The 17,582-nt window shown below is 39.6% G+C and overlaps 1 protein-coding gene across 1 annotated transcript in view; it reads left to right on the top strand.

Moving 5' to 3' along the window:
- The window catches only part of MYO3B (myosin IIIB), a 372,706-nt gene that overhangs the window by 161,006 nt on the left and 194,118 nt on the right, over nt 1–17,582 (top strand). The window contains exons 9-13 of the mRNA XM_068543930.1: nt 11,724–11,820; nt 12,796–12,912; nt 13,404–13,508; nt 15,914–15,997; nt 16,831–17,033. Of these exons, the coding sequence (XP_068400031.1) occupies nt 11,724–11,820; nt 12,796–12,912; nt 13,404–13,508; nt 15,914–15,997; nt 16,831–17,033 (606 nt within the window). The remainder of the gene's footprint in view (nt 1–11,723; nt 11,821–12,795; nt 12,913–13,403; nt 13,509–15,913; nt 15,998–16,830; nt 17,034–17,582) is intronic.

Genomic DNA, 17,582 nt, shown 5'->3' with positions numbered 1-17,582 from the left:
GGTTGAGTCAATACATTAAAAAATACTTAATGTTGATAACAGAGTTAAACCTCAGTCAATGGTAGCAGTAGTTGTAGAAGTTGTATACGTTGTGGTCTGTTTAATTCAGTCCTCCGTTTCTTTTGGCCTTAATCTGTGCAAATTCATCTCTATTTACTTACCAAACAACATCATGAAAATAAACAGTACTGAGATACTAAATGTTAAAAATATAAATTTCTGTCTCTTTTTTAAAATCGAATTTATTCATTTATTCATTCCAGAGATATTTATATGTATGTATGTGTCAAGCCCTCTGCCGAACAGAGGAAATCAGATACAGTTCCTGATAAAGAGCTAATAGTCCAGTGTGTGAAACAGACAAGAATCAGATGAGAAGAGCTCAGAATGAAAAGTACCTGGATAGAGGGTTGCCCGGAGTACCTCCCAGAGTACCTGGGAAGGGTAGACCCTGGAAACTGGTGGGAAGGTGATCCTTGAACTGTCCTGAAGAACGAATAGAAGATAGTTGGGGAAGGGGGGTTATTCCACGTGGAGGAAAGAATGAGCAAAGGGTAAAGGCACAGAGGCTGGAGAGAGCTTAGGGGATTTGGTGAACAATTAGTTGGCATTGCTGGAGCTTGGCATGGGACGTGGGGAGGGAGAAATAAGGCAGGCAGGGGCCAGGGCATGATGGACTAAGGAGCTTGGATTTGTTCCTTAGACACTTGGGAGCCACAGAAGGATTTCAAGCAGAGATGTACTTTAGGAAGATTGTTCTGATTGCAGTGTGGAGAATGAAATGGAGCTGGGCAAGGCTGGAGCTAGGGAGGCTAGTGAGAGCAGATTGTGGCAATTGTAAATAACAGAAGGTATTAAGGTAATGGTATTGTCAAGACTTAGTGGTGAATTGGATGAGAGATATTAGGGAGAGAGAGAAACGTCACAGGGTCTACCTGAATTGGCTGCCTCCCTACCCTGGTTCAGACTGTAATCAAACAGACACTCAGAGACAGAGACCAGTAAAAAGACTTACTTTGCTTCTTCTTCATATCCTATCAAATGCCATGCATAGCCTATGCAATGCCATGTATTTCCAGGTATTACACAAAGCTTCCAGCTTTCTGCCCAAAGAAGTGTTCTTCAATGGTCCAAACAGTCCTGAGACCCCCAACTGCAGAGACTTGTTTAGTTTTGAGAGCTAATGCAGAGAAATGAGAACTACAGCCTACAGGGGGAAATTTTTTTACTGTTTTTTACTGTTTTACTGTTCCTGCAAAGGCAGGGAATGTTCTGTCCTCTTCAGTACTTTCTCCAGGGGCGAAAGAAGTTGGTATTTTCAGGGGGTTGCAGAGAAGAAGGCAGGTTCTTAAAGGATGGGGAAGAACTTGGATAGGTGAAGGGGAGGATCTTATATAGAGGGAGACATTGAAAATAGAGAGAAGGTAACAGAGGAAGCAAGAGGGAGGGAGATCAAGCACCTAAGAGGAAGATTGAACTTAGAAAGAATCTCTAGGTTGAGAAAGACACAGAAAGGATAGATGAAGATATCCAGAAAATTTGAGAGGTGGGGAGCAAGAGGCAGAGGAGATACTATGAGGAAACTCATGTTGAATGGCCTTTAGCTTTCCAAAAAAAAGTAAGCAAAGTGGTCTCAAAGTTGGCAGTGAGCTGTGGACTCCAGGGAAGTGTTAAATCTTTGAAATAGCCGCTATGAGGAGTATGATAAAGGGTTCATTAAAGGTGGACATAACGATTGCTCAATAGCACAGAAAACCCAGGTGGAACTTAACTGAATAGCATTACATTGTAGTGAAGTTAATCAGTGTTTAAGATAATGCATGTAGAGCATTCAGGAGAGCATTTGGCATTAGAACCTCTGAAAAATTGTACCATCAGCACCATCACCTTTTCCATCTATCATCTCTACCAATTCTTAGCCGCAGGAGTAGGAGTAGAGAAAGCAGATACTGTGGTCTTCTTCAGGCTGGAGACTGGCTTGGATGGACATTGATGGGTGGACACGGGGGCAAGAGAATCTGAGTAGGAGAGTATCCTTGAGGTCTTTTTGGAGATTTGGAAGAAAGTGAAGCCAGAGTGGCTTATTGACTTTGAATGTGGGTCTGGGTCAGGGCAGTTACAATGGAGTTACATGTAACTGGCAGTTACAATGAAGACAAAAAGCAGATTCAGTGAGAGGATGGTGAGAAAAGAGATTACAGAACTGAGTCCTCGGGAACTTTTTTTTTTTTTTTTTATACTGCAGGTTCTTATTAGTCATCAATTTTATACACATCAGTGTATACGTGTCAATCCCAATCGCCCAATTCAGCACACCACCATCCCCACCCCACCGCAGTTTTCCCCCCTTGCTGTCCATATGTCTGTTCTCTACATCTGTGTCTCAACTTCTGCCCTGCAAACCGGCTCATCTGTACCATTTTTGTAGGTTCCACATACATGTGTTAATATACGATATTTGGTTTTCTCTTTCTGACTTACTTCACTCTGTATGACAGTCTCTAGATCCATCCACGTCTCAACAAATGACTCAATTTCGTTCCTTTTTATGGCTGAGTAATATTCCATTGTATATATGTACCACAACTTCTTTATCCATTCGTCTGTCGATGGGCATTTAGGTTGCTTCCATGACCTGGCTATTAAATAGTGCTGCAATGAACATTGGGGTGCATGTGTCTTTTTGAATTACGGTTTTCTCTGGGTATATGCCCAGTAGTGGAATTGCTGGGTCATATGGTAATTCTATTTTTAGTTTTTTAAGGAACCTCCATATTGTTCTCCATAGTGGCTGTATCAATTTACATTCCCACCAACAGTGCAAGAGGGTTCCCTTTTCTCCACACCCTCTCCAGCATTTGTTTTTTGTAGATTTTCTGATGATGCCCATTCTAACTGGTGTGAGGTGATACCTCATTGTAGGTTTGATTTGCATTGCTCTAATAATTAGTGATGTTGAGCATCTTTTCATGTGCTTCGTGGCCGTCTGTATGTCTTCTTTGGAGAAATGTCTATTTAGGTCTTCTGCCCATTTTTGGATTGGGGTGTTTGTTTCTTTAATATTGAGCTGAATGAGCTGTTTATATATTTTGGAGATTAATCCTTTGTCCGTTGATTCGTTTGCAAATATTTTCTCCCATTCTGAGGGTTGTCTTTTCGTCTTGTTTATGGTTTCCTTTGCTGTGCAAAAGCTTTGAAGTTTCATTAGGTCCCATTTGTTTTTTTTGTTTTTATTTCCATTACTCTAGGAGGTGGATCAAAAAAGATCTTGCTGTGATTTATGTCAAAGAGTGTTCTTCCTATGTTTTCCTCTAAGAGTTTTATAGTGTCCAGTCTTACATTTAGGTCTCTAATCCATTTTGAGTTTATTTTTGTGTATGGTGTTAGGGACTGTTCTAATTTCATTCTTTTACATGTAGCTGTCCAGTTTTCCCAGCACCACTTATTGAAGAGACTGTCTTTTCTCCATTGTATATCCTTGCCTTCTTTGTCATAGATTAGTTGACCATAGGTGCGTGGGTTTATCTCTGGGCTTTCTATCTTGTTCCATTGATCTGTGTTTCTGTTTTTGTGCCAGTACCATATTGTCTTGATGACTGTAGCTTTGCAGTATAGTCTGAAGTCAGGGAGTCTGATTCCTCCAGCTCCGTTTTTTTCCCCTCAAGATTGCTTTGGCTATTCTGGGTCTTTTGTGTCGCCATACAAATTTTAAGATGATTTTTTCTAGCTCAGTAAAAATGCCATTGGTAATTTGATAGGGATTGCATTGAATCTGTAGATTGCTTTGGGTAGTATAGTCATTTTCACAATGTTGATTCTTCCAATCCAAGAACGTGGTCTATCTCTCCATCTGTTGGTATCATCTTTAATTTCTTTCATCAGTGTCTTATAGTTTTCTGCATACAGGTCTTTTGTCTCCCTAGGTAGGTTTATTCCTAGGTATTTTATTCTTTTTGTTGCAATGGTAAATGGGAGTGTTTCCATAATTTCTCTTTCAGATTTTTCATCATTAGTGTATTTCTGTGCATTAATTTTGTATGCTGCAACTTTACCATATTCATTAATTAGCTCTAGCAGTTTTCTGGTGGCAGTTTTAGGATTCTCTATGTATAGTATCATGTCATCTGCAAACAGTGACAGTTTTACTTCTTCTTTTCCAATTTGTATTCCTTTTATTTCTTTTTCTTCTCTGATTGCCGTGGCTAGGACTTCCAGAACTATGTTGAATAATAGTGGTGAGAGTGGACATCCTTGTCTCGTTCCTGATCTTAGAGGAAATGCTTTCAGTTTTTCACCGTTGAGGATGATGTTGGCTATGGGTTTGTCATATATGGCCTTTATTATGTTGAGGTAGGTTCCCTCTATGCCCACTTTCTGGAGAGTTTTTATCATAAATGGGTGTTGAATTTTGTCAAAAGCTTTTTCTGCATCTATTGAGATGATCATATGGTTTTTATTCTTCAATTTGTTAATATGGTGTATCACATTGATTGATTTGCGTATATTGAAGAATCCTTGCATCCCTGGGAGCAAGGGCATTTATCCTGGGATAAATCCCACTTGATCGTGGTGTATGATCCTTTTAATGTGTTGTTGGATTCTGTTTGCTAGTATTTTGTTGAGGATTTTTGCATCTATATTCATCTCCTTGGGAACTTTTGAGAGATTATTGGGAACTAGTCATAGCTGAACTTGTGGACAACTTCAGTGGAGGAGAAATAAAAGTTTTTAAAGAATTGACAAAGAGGAATCTTGAAATTAGAACGTGAGAAGAATTAACAAAGTGATTGGTAGGGTATGGGAAAACCAAAGACTGGAATTAGGGGAAGGAGTAGAGAGAAAGGAAAATGGGGGTCAAGTGCTGGAGAAGATGGTACGAGAGGGTGATATGAACTTTTTAAAAGAGAGAGGTTGGTTAGGGAGAACAATGGATGGAAAAAGGCAGAGGGGAGCAAGGAGGGCACTCCTTTCCCCACCCCACCCCCCCACCACGAGTGGATGGAAGGTGGAAGGAGGCAGGAACATTATGAGGAAATGGTCCATTCCAGCTATGATAAGGAAATAGACACGTATTCAGGAATAAGGCTAGGAATCATGGAGAGCTCATTCACAATAGAGCAGAAGCTGTACTGTGTATTGTTGACTGAAAAAAAAAATGCACAACCTAAAAGTTGAGAGTTACGTTTTATTTGGTGGACAAAAATGAGGGCTTAAGCCTGGGACACAGCATCTCAGATAACTCTGGGAGACTGCTCTGAAGATGCAAGGCGGGGAGCCAGGATATGTAGGAGTTTTTTTGCAGCAAAGACCAGGTGGTTGATTGTTACTTAAAGAAAACCAGATATCTCAAGTTAAGGAATTTAGCACTTTTCTGTATATGGGACGATGCAAGAGTCTGGGCTCACTGGAATCATTCCTTCCATATGCACCTCAGCTATCTGGGGCCAGTATCCTGTGCTTTCACATCCTGAGTCTCCTCAAGGTGCACAGTTGCTGGATGGCTGCAGCAGTTGACTGCTAAATGATGGGCATCAGACATCCTGTTTCCATCCTCAGTTCCCTCAGAACTCATCTTTGTAGATGCCGTAACGTGATGGCTTGATGGCTGCACATCCTCTGTTCACTGATAAGGCAGCCAATATTTTTCATTCACAGTATAAAGAAGAGCTTGAGTGGTGAGGCCCCACCGCTCCTCTCCTGGTGTAAGTGTTCCAGCTCTTCTGAATGGTGCAGTTTCTTGGGACAGCCAGACTGTGATCCATTCCCATTGCACATTATGTATATGAGGCACCTATGGAGAAATGACACTGTACTATTTGAGATTTGATACCATTTCCTGATGCTGATTGAATGAGTGAAATCGTTGGAATTTAAGTTTTTCCAGTAACTTATAATTTTTCTATAGCATATGTTCGACTCAGGAACAGTAGAGAGGTTATGCATCCAAGGCTGACTCTCAAAAGAAGTCACATAGCCCTAATATTCTGTGAGCAATAGTTTAGGGCTACATTTTTACTTAACCTGTCAGGGATGCTGTTAAACAATTTGGTCATTTCCTTTACATCAGCTCCCATTTCTTTGACTTTCAAAAGGAATTTTTCCCCAAATCACTTTTGCAAATCCCTGAATTCATCAATATTATCTGGTATATCATGTCACTATCAAAGTTAGAGACATCGACATGAAAACATGCTTTTTAAAAAATCACTTCACAAGGGTTAGTGGGAAAAGTGCAAAACCTCTGTCTGCAATTAGAGTAGAGGCAGGAAAAGCGCTGGTTGGCTGTGCTGTGACCTGACCCACTCCCACCTTCCAACCTCCCATCATGGACTCAACTTCTAGCCTCAGGAAAATTGCAAAACCCAGCACATTGTTTGTTCCCCTGTGGGTGGTTTGGGACTAGCTGAAACCACAAATGTTAAACCCTCAAATGCCAAGGGTCTACTACCAAGTATTACTTGGTAGAACAATTAAGTTGCTGATTGTTTCCCTGCTCTGTTTAATGGATTTTGATTCTACCCTTGCAATTTGCCTGAGGCTGATTAAAACAGTGACCTCAGCTTTTCTGATTTCTTTTCAACCAACAGCAGTGGCCCTTAAAAACAGATTTGTCACTGCTTCACTGCTGAGCTTTCCCTAGTAAGTCTTGCTCACTCGCTTCCTCTTTTACCTGCAAACATGCACCCCCTACCACATATATACACATACATCACATTGCATACACTGTTGGGTTCTTGGAATCCTGTGCAAATGAATGACTTTTGAATGATTACTTCATCAAGTGCTGAAGATGCTTGCCACATAGCAGGTTAAGGATTTTCCTGTTTTCCTAACAGACAAGAAATAAATCCATACCCTGATGTAATCTGCTATCTATCTCTGTGTATCTATAACTGAATGAGTGAATTAATATTTAATTTTCTGCTGGTGTCACTGATTCTTGCTGCCTAGAGAAGATAGCTATATCAAATACACTTAATATAATTGATAAGATGCTGATCTATTGAAATTCTGGTCAAAAACAATGCTTGGATGAAAAAACAGGGAGATACTATAGAGATTTCCACCCAAATAATTCTTGTATTTTTTAATCTATGTATTATAATGTTTGTTTGATAGATATAAGCTTAAATTTCAGATCAAGATCGAGCTCATGTAGTTAAAGTTATCTAGGTGGTAACTTTACTCATATTTGGATCTCAGTAGGATGGTGTTACACCTAGATGCTTTGCCATTATTTTTCTCATGCTAGGTCCATGATTATGTGATTATAGTAAAAAGTTTCTCTTTCATCCACTCTGTTATCAAGAGGTATACTGAAATGGAAATAATGATTTGGAAGAAATATTCAACATCACTACCTTTGTTGGAGTAATAGTACTCTATCCCCAATTTTGAGTAACATTTTCCTTACTATATGAGATCCATTGAATGTGGTGATAAGGGAATGGTTCCTCTAATCTATCCAAATTGTCAACTTGTTCCTGAGCTTTGTACATGGCTTCAGAAGCCTTTGTCTTAGACTCTTGAGGACCACCACCTTTGAGCCTGGACCCTCTCCCTTACTCCTTTTCTTTACTCCTTTTTTCTCCACCCCCAACAGATTTTACTTACTTATCTGGAATCCGGTGGGAGTGTTAGTCATTTTCCACTCCTTCCGGTTCCACTCTTGGATGGAGGAAAGGGCTCTGATCCTGAGTGTAGAGGAGTGGAGGTAGAGGTCGCCTTCCCAATGGTCCTCCTGCCATAGGACGACCATCTAAAAGACCATCAGGCATTTTTCAGGGCAGAGTTTCACCTCTCAATATCACATCCCCTGTCATTTTTAGACTAAAAGATTTTGTTTCAAATATCGTATATTAACACATATATGTGGAACCTAGAAAAATGGTACAGATGAACCGGTTTGCAAGGCAGAAATAGAGACACAGATGTAGAGAACAAACGTATGGACACCAAGAGGGGAAAGCGGCAGGGGGTGGGGTGGTGGTGTGATGAATTGGGCGATTGGGATTGACATGTATACACTGATGTGTATAAAATGGGCAACTAATAAGAACCAGCTGTTCTTACAAAATAAAGATTTTGTTTCCTTCCTACCCTTGAATTATAATTTAGAGGCCTGCCTTCTATTCTTTGTTCTTCAACATAGTTGGGCACGAAGGGAAGAATGCCTCCTGCCATACCTACGTGAAGCTCCTGCAGCCCAGTGTGGACCTGCCTACATGGATGTTACTGCTTCCACAGGCAAAGTTGACAGACAGGAACAGGCTAAGGGATTAAGGAATCACTTTTGGACAAAATATATAATATTTTGTCAATATTATTCATAGGGCCAGCAGCTCAAACAAAGAAGTCTGCAGGCCCAGTGATGAGAGATCAAAGAGAACTCCCAGAAATGGTTTCAACCATAATGCAGGTATAGAGATTAAATTATAGTGAAGCCAACAGCACTTTAGGACTTTATTCCCCCAGTGTCTGAACTAACCTGGTACCTTCTACAGCTTCTTTCCCCCCTCATGGGCTGGACCTAAGACATTCCAAAAATCCCCCATCCTCTGTCTCATTTGTGCCCACTGTTGTTTTAGGGGAGCTCCCAGTCTCCACCTCTGGCTCTGTCTCACCCACTCCTCAGATCCAGTTCTTATTCTCCGCCCGTTGCCTTAGACCTGATGTTTCAGAATTGCCCTCATTCCCACCTTACTTGAACTGGGGACTCAGACACCAGTTTCCCCTTTTCCTGATCCCTGAATCCTTAGGTCAACCCTTCTCACCACTACCTGCCCCACACCACACCAAAACCAAACTCCAAGAACCAGCCTAAGCCAGGGCTTTGAGTCTCATCCTCTCTAAGCTTTAACCCCCAAAATCCATTTGTCTGGGAAGCCAGGCTTGGCAGACAACATACTTATGGCTTCATGAAAACAAATAGAAAATCTAGCAAAAAGCAGTACAGACTTTGTTGGGATTTGAAAATATCTTCTAAATCATCAAAACTATAATACCTTACCATATACTCTTAATTTAATAGAATGCCTTTTGCTTTATCCAACCATTTACCTATCTCTCCATTCCTCTAAGCTTTGGAATACTCAATCCAAAGTTTTTAGTTGGAAATCTGTAATTTTCACATTGAACAAGGAATTCTTCAGCAAAAATTGATAATAGATGCTATTCTCGAGTAAGGCACTAGGTGGAGCATGTGAACTTAAAGGAAATTTAAGTTGATGGTTACTGGTGATAACAAATTATTTAACTCAAAACTGTAAAAAAATTTAAACCAAATTTCTTTTGATTAATTTTAACTAAAAATAGACAAATATAAAACAATGTAACACTTTTAATAAATATATGTACTCTAGGATAATGTAAATTAAAAAAGATAAAAATTGGAATAAATATTTTTTTTCTCTTCATTCTCTCCAAACACTATAGCCAAAGCAGGAAAATGAAGCAGGTAGCAGTTTCAGAAGAACACTAGTTGGGGAATACTGAGATAGGGCTGGAATATATTTTTTTCCCTGAGTGAGAAAATGAAGTGGTCTGTATCAGAGTGGAAATACCTTGCAAGCTCAGATTTGCGGACAGCATCTGCATGATTCCTGGAGGTTAAATCTGTGAGATAGATATACAGATAAGCTCTTCAGGGTTCAGAAGATGACAGTTTCGATCCTGGTGGTATTGCATTGTACATGTTCACAGTTATAGTCACGACTTTCTACTAGAGTTTATTTATTTGTGATATTGCAAGTGAGGTTTGTCAATGCTTCCATTTTTAGTTGGCTGTAAAAATGTCATCCAGCGTGCAGTTTGACATCCCTATATACAGTTCAGGCTGACTTCAAGTCCAGGTCAGGAGTTACTGGAAGAAAAAAAAAAATCTCAGGAAACTCACCATTGACTCAGTGATATTTTGAATTCTGATTCCCCCGGTCAGCCTGTTACCATATACTTCTCAGAGTACCATGCATTCTGTCCAAGGTATTTAGTTGCATTCAATGTGGAGACAGAATGGAGAGTACTTACTTCATCTTGACCCGAACCAGAGCTGTGGATTTTTTAAAAATTCCTGACTTTCTTTGTCAAAAGATGCTTGAAATAAACTCTAACATAGACTATTTCATACGATTGCAAGATATAAATTTAGGAAGGAGATAAACTAGCTGAATTTAATATGATGAGAATTTAATTTATTAAAAATATGTTGCAATATTTTGTTTTATGGTGAACTTCAAAGGAAAAAAATGCTTGGGTTTTATGTGAAGAGGATTTGGCCAGAAATGTGTACCCTCCTGTTGTTTTATTTGGCAAAGTGGCTAGATAGAAGCAGCTCTGAGTTTTTTAAAAAAGCTGTTTTTCAAACAGATATGATTTTTCTTTGACATCACTAATATGTTAGAATACAGATGAATAAACTGTTCTGTCTAATAATAATTTAAAAATGCTTAGGTTATAAATTTGACGTTATTAAGTAAAATTAAGTTTCAGCTCTTTGGACTTTTATATGAATTAGCAGCAAAATTGGTTCTAGCACTGGAGATGACTAATACCATGCTTAAAATACTCCTTCTTCAAATCTATCAATAATAGGGATTAGGAAGTAACTTTTAATTTAATAGGCAGGAAGTTTTTTAAATGGTGAGTACACTCCCAAGAGAAAATCTCACATATGTACACAAGGAGATGCACATAAAGATACTGAGTGCTGCTTTGTTTTTGATAGCAAAAAGTTGGAATCAGCCTAAATGTTGATCAAGACTGGGTAAAGAAATTGGTACATATTTATATGATGTAATATTACCCAGTGATTAAAGTGACAGTCACTTGCTCACTCACTCTCATTCTCTCTTTCTCTCCCTCGTTCCCTGTCTTTCTCTCTATGTATGTATGTGTGTGTGTCTACCCCTGTCACCTTTTATGCCCAGTATCATCACAGGTCCATATATATATATATATATATATATATATATATATATATATATATATATAGAAAGAGAGAGAGAGACAGAGAGAGAGATGGGAGAAGGGGTGGGTGGGGAATCATGATGTTGAATGGAAAAAAGTAAATTTGCAAAATGAAACCACCAGTATGATATCATTTTTATAATTTAACATACAAAATCTGTGTATTATGGGTACAAATATGTGTATGACCAATAATTTTAAATTGGAAGGATACCCACGAAATAGCGGTCACTCAGGAAAGGGGAGTGGGGTGGAACATGGGTCCCAAAGGGCTTTAAAATAAACAAGATAAAATGTAAGCATTTATTGATTCGTTGGTATCTGCTATATTATTCTCTGAAGTTTTCTGTAGTTTTAAAAATTTCTCAAGACACGTGGGGTGGTGCTGGTGGACAGCAGGAGGGGACCTCAAGGGAAGTACCCTAGTGAGAATTACATGCCTGACACTGAACAGAAAACAATGCAGGGAAGTGCTGTGGTTGGCACATAAGAAAAGCAGATATAAGTGTTAGATGGGCCCACTTGGCTGTGCTCCTCATGGCAGCGGAAGGCTTGAGCTCTGGAGCTCCCCTTACCCCTGGGAGCCCTGCAGTGATGGGGAGAGAGCTGGGGACCTGGACTGGACTTGCTCGTCCTATCCCTTCTCTGAAGTCTCTGAACACGTTGTGTGGTAAGACTGTGGCTGCGTTGTTCTTGTGGCCTACTGTTTGCTGTATTTTTTACTGCCTTAGTGCTAATATTCTCTGGATAAACTCTAGGCATGAAAGGATGCATACCAGAAGACCCTATCATGTGGAAGATGCAGAAAAATACTGCCTTGAGGATGATTTGGTCAATCTCGAGGTTCTGGATGAGGTACTAAATATTTAGTAGACAATTTTCACCAATGACATTTGTTTCACATGAGTGGTGTGACCTTTCTGTTGTAGATGGTATTCTCCTAAGGTCACTTGAAACTTTGTAATTGTTTGTATAGCCTTGGGGTGAAGCTCAGGAACATTTGGTTGCTGTGACTATGATCCGGTGTTGTGTGCATTTATAGTCCCCCAAATGTCCTAAATGATGAAGAGAAAAGGATTTGGATTTTTCCCGTAAAGGCCTTTATATGGTAGGCTTAAATGATGTACTAGATCAGCTGAAATTATTTTCTGTTTATAGAAAAGTGCACCTTAACCCTTAAATTAAGATAGTTGTTTGTTCTTCATAAAGAGGAGCTTCATTTAGGGAAATAGTGAAGCTAATATAGCTTGAATTCTAAATTTGGAAACTGTGATAATCCGCATTTAAAATATGCATGTTTAATAGGCTGTTAATTACACTGGAGCTGCTTCTGCTGATTCTAACTCTGGGGACCCTTAACTGCAAAGCATGAATCACTAAAGTGTGATATAAAAGTGTTCAATTCTGCATTCCCACCACATAAATTTTAAGTATAATACTTTGAGAAATGAAGTTACAGTTTGTTTGTACTTTATTAATAGGAATGGCCTATTAAATCAAATTCTAAGTAGAACATTTTGGTTGGGTGAGACATGTTTTTCATAATAACAAACAAAATCTTTATTGCATATGTCAGAGTCTTTTAGCAAGTCCTAAGTGGGCGAATTCTTTTAGCATATTCCTAATTTTTTCTTTTTTCAAGGCAAATATCTGCATTTAGGATCATTAGGGTCCTAATGATTAGGATCCTAATCAATAGGGTATGACTTAAATGGACTATTTTAATGTTTTAGAGAAAAATATTCTTGTAAGAATACATTTGTTATTTTTAGGATCTCTCCCTTGACTGGAAATAATGTTTACTCTCAGTACTGTTTATCCTCTTCTTAGGATACAATTATTCATCAGTTGCAGAAGCGTTATGTGGACTTACTGATTTATACATATGTTGGAGACATCTTAATTGCCTTAAACCCCTTCCAGAATCTAAACATATACTCTCCACAGGTAAGGGATCCTTTATGAGCATGTGGCTCCTTCATAGGAAATGTGAAATCTCAAGGGAAAATGAAAAGGGAGAAAAAATGAGAATAAAATTATGTCATCCTAGGGGTGTACATACCCCAAACTGAAGATAATAATGCAACACAGATGGAATTGTTACATTTTGGGGGTAACTTTTTAAGTTAATATGTAACAAAACAGCTAACCATATACCAGGCATTGGGTTACCTTGTTTATCTCTCACGAACCTGTGTGACAGGTAATATTATTAAGCCTATTTGGCAGATGAGGACATAGTGAAGTTAATGCCCTTCCACAAGCTTAGGAAGCCAGTAAGTGAAGAACTGGGATTTGAAGTCAGCTCTATAGACTCCAGAGCCTCAGCTCTACAGCCTCCCTGATGCCACAATTCCCCTAATAAGTGACGAAGCCTTGGTTTTGTGGGCAAAAGGTACTGGGACATTAGAAGAGTTCTTTAAGTTAATGTTTTTCAGTTTTCCAGACTTTATCATGGAGTGAAACGTGCCTCAAATCCCCCCCACATATTTGCATCAGCAGATGCTGCTTACCAATGCATGGTTACTTTCAACAAAGACCAGGTAAGAACTTACTGCCCTTCCCCACCAAGTCCCACAGTAGGATGTGTTCTGTCCTCCTCTGCAGCTCTTAAATCTTCCTAAAAACTTTCCATTCTGGTTGCTGGTGCTGAGTCAAGGAAATAGGCAGTAAAATAGTAGCTCAGTGGAACAGGAACAGTGATAAAGCCAGAGTAGCAGGAAAATGTGAAAACGCTTTTCAAGAAATGTGAAACGTCCTTATCAAGGGCACTCATTTCCCCTGGTAAAATATAATAAGGATAATTCTAATATGAATATAAGAACATAGAGCTAACACAAACCTGATGACATGGCAATGACTGTCATAAAAATGGGATGGAGAATGATGGACGTGAAGTTCTTTCCAATGAAGGTCTCAGAAATTTCATGGTCCAGTCCTTTTTGTATGAAATACTGCACACAGGTTGATAGTGGTTCTGCACCACACTGTTTAGCTGCCTAGAAATTGTGATGAATTGGGTAAAGACTGAACAAATCTTAAACTCAGTGCTAGTTAAACACAAAGCTCACCCATACGTTTTAACTTTCTGGACCTCTGATTCACAGCAGTGGCATATCCAACCTTTGACCCTTCCTTTACTTTCAATATGTGTGTTTTCCCTTCTGTCTTTATTCTGTTTGAAATAGAAACAATCTAATGTGGTGGGAAAATTTTATGAGAGAAGCACAATGTGTATATTTCCTGAGACCTGTGAAGTCCCAGCTTTGGATTTGCTGAGGAGCTGATTGAAATTATAACAGTGCCAGTTACGAAATGGAGTACCTGGATTCACTATGTGTTAGAAACTTGGCTTCTCCACATTCTTACCTTTCCCAGAGACTTGTGAAATGTCCATAGAATTCATAGAAAGGAAGGAAATGAAGAGCGATATATGTGTTTCTCAAGTTAAAAAGTTACCCCACTGTGTTATCTTTTTTCTGACACTAAATGTGTGTCTTTACCAACACCAGCCAGTTCTCCAATTCCCTGACACCAACTGGATGTCTAACAATTCAGTTGCATTCAATTCTGATACGAACTATCCATATTTAGCACAGACCTCACAGGTTCAGGGCTCAGTCCACAAGACTGCCCCTACTTCAGACACCAGCTGTGAATGGGGTACCCAGGCTACCTACACTTCCTCCTGGCTGACTGCAAATTCAGGGATTCCCACAGCCCCCCACAGGTTTGATAATTCACTAGAACGACTCACAGAACTCAGGAAAACACTTTACTTAGGTTTACTGGATTTTTATAAAGTATACAACTCAGGAGCAGCCAAATGCAAGAGATGCATAGGACAAGATACAGGGAGGAAAGTGGCGTAAAGCTTCCACACATTATCCTCCCAGGCCTGCAACATATTCACACCGGAAGCTCTCTGAATCTTGTTGTTCAAGAGTTTTTATGACTCGGTCAATCTCTGGCCCTTCTCTCCTCCCCAGAAGTTGGGGTGGCGGGGGTGAAATTTCCCGCCCTCTAAATCATGTGTTTGGTCTCTTTAGTAACCAGCCCCCATCCTGAAGCTATCTTGGGCTCCACCTTGAACCACTTGGTGAGCAGTTAGGTTTGGTTGAAAGGGACTTGTCTGTGAATAACAAAGGATGCTCTCATCACTCCCGTCATTCAGGACATTCCAAGGGTTTTAGGAGCTCAGTGCCAGGAACCAGAGACAAAGACCAAATATATGTTTTTTTATTATACCACACCCACTAATCTCCTTTATATATACATAAAGAGCTCCTAGAAACAAATGATAAAAGACCAATAATATATATATATAAAAAGGCAAAATATGGACTGGTCACAAAAAAAGGAAAATATGAATGACCTTAAACTGACGAAAGGATGCCCAGTCTCACTCATAATAAAAGAAGTGCAAATTAAAACGGTACCGAGGTATAATGTTTTGCCTATCAGACTGGCAAAAATCCAACATAGCCAGTTGGTGAGGGTGCAGGAGAACAGACACTTTCATATACTGATACAGTCCTTAGGAAAGCAATTTGGTATTATCTATCAAACTTATAAATGTGTTTACCTTTTGGTCCAACAACCCCATTTCTGGGAATTTATTCTACAAATGAACCTGCATGTAAATATAATGACCTACGTATCGGGTTATTCATTGCAGTATTGTTTGTAATAACATCGGGAAAAACTCAAGTATCCATCAACATGGGACGGGTTAAACAGACTATGGTACATCTGTATAAGGGAGCGACAAACGACTGAAAAGGTTGAGGAAGCTCTCGGTGTACTGAAATGGAAAGATTCCTAAGATATATTGCTCAATGAAGATTTAAGGTGTACAGTGGTGGATGTTATATGAAAACCATAGCTGAACACACAGGGCGTTTACTGTGCTTTGAATTCTTCACCAACGCTTCATTTTCTGTGTTAGTGCATTGTCATCAGTGGAGAAAGTGGCTCTGGGAAGACGGAAAGCGCCCACCTGATAGTTCAGCATTTGACTTTCTTGGGAAAGGTATTGACGACCTGCTTTCTGTATCGTGGTTAGAAGACTGCGTATTTTCTAAATGATGGAAATACTGGTTTTTATTAGGGGTTACATAGAAACATTCCATCTTTATTACGTTCACCTCCTGATCGCTAGGCCTCTTAAGATGTCAGCATGTCCTCCACCTTTCACATAGTGAAGAAAATAATGCCAGCACCAATTTACTAGATTATCGGCAATTAATTTTTCATGTTTCCAATGTAATACAAACATTCAGCCATTAAGTAGTAAAAGTGGTTAAACATTAGGAGCAGGAGCAGGGAGAGCCACTAAGGTGATTAAAGGATTGGAAAATGGAACTCTCTGAACACAAGTTGAGGGAAATGGAAATTTTCAGCTTGGTGAAATGGACATCAAACATATAGCTTTAAAAATACCCTAGCAGTTGCTTATACTCAGAATTAGTGTATTATGAGACTAAGAACAAATTTAAGAGTATTTTTTACAGATGAGGTTTATTGAATATTATAGTGAATAACTGAGAAAAGTGATGGGATCTCTCTATTTAAAATTCTTTCTAAGCTCTTCAGGCATTTTATCTGTCAAGAACTTTAAGAGAAGTGTAGCTGGTTGTAAAAACTAATGGCCTAATCTAGCCTCATCTGATGCTTATACACCTGGGGAAATGCTCATCTGAGAAAACAATGCTGGTGATTGATGCTAATTTCCCCAAATGGAGTTTTTCCCCCAGAGGATAAATGTGAGATCTGCGGGCTGGGTGGTGTGGGTGGACCTTGCGTGGCAGCTCTATTGGAGTAGTGTTTCTGGAGGCTCCTCCTGACTGTTCTTGTTTGGCACAGGCAAGTAATCAGACCTTGAGAGAGAAAATTCTGCAAGTCAACTCTCTGGTGGAAGCCTTTGGAAATGCATGCACTGCCATCAATGACAATTCCAGCCGTTTTGGAAAATATCTGGAAATGATGTTTACACCAACTGGAGCTGTGATGGGGGCAAGAATCTCTGAATATCTCCTTGAAAAATCCAGAGTTATAAAACAGGCAGCGTAGGTGCACTATTTTCTCGCTCTGGCTTTGCGCTGCAGTATAGACCGGGCGGCTTTGGGAATTTTCATGGCTCCATTCACCCTTGTTCTTAGCATCCCTGCCCCCCAGCCCCACCCCCAGCCTCCCCAAGAGCAAGGAATTATTTAAGCAAAGGATAAGTGGTGACTTCTAACCTAAAAGATGTTTACAAGCAGAGTAGAAAGGGCTGGGTGGGATTACATTGGGATAGGTATGCCCGTTCCTCTTGAGTTTGTTATACCAGGTAGAATTTAACAATATGCAGTTACTTTTAAAAATCATTAGGTCCCTTAAAGTTGAGCTTGTCTATCAAAAAAAAAGCACTGAGAATATTCCACATGTTCATTTTTTCCCTAGATTGAGAGAGGAAAAAAACTTTTGTTTTAAGAAGAGCAGTATAGCAATAGTCCAATAGCACGGACTGCCCCTGGTTCAAGTGCTGGCTCTGACCTTGACTGTGTGACCTTGGGTATGTCCCCTAACCTCTCTGTGCCTCATCTGTGAAATGGAGATGCTACTAGAGCCTACCT

This window comes from Eschrichtius robustus, chromosome 5 (genome assembly GCF_028021215.1).
Source record: "Eschrichtius robustus isolate mEscRob2 chromosome 5, mEscRob2.pri, whole genome shotgun sequence".
NCBI classification, from domain to species: Eukaryota; Metazoa; Chordata; class Mammalia; order Artiodactyla; family Eschrichtiidae; genus Eschrichtius; species Eschrichtius robustus.
Note: the sequence above shows the minus strand (reverse complement) of the source record. Positions and strands in the feature narration are given on the sequence as shown.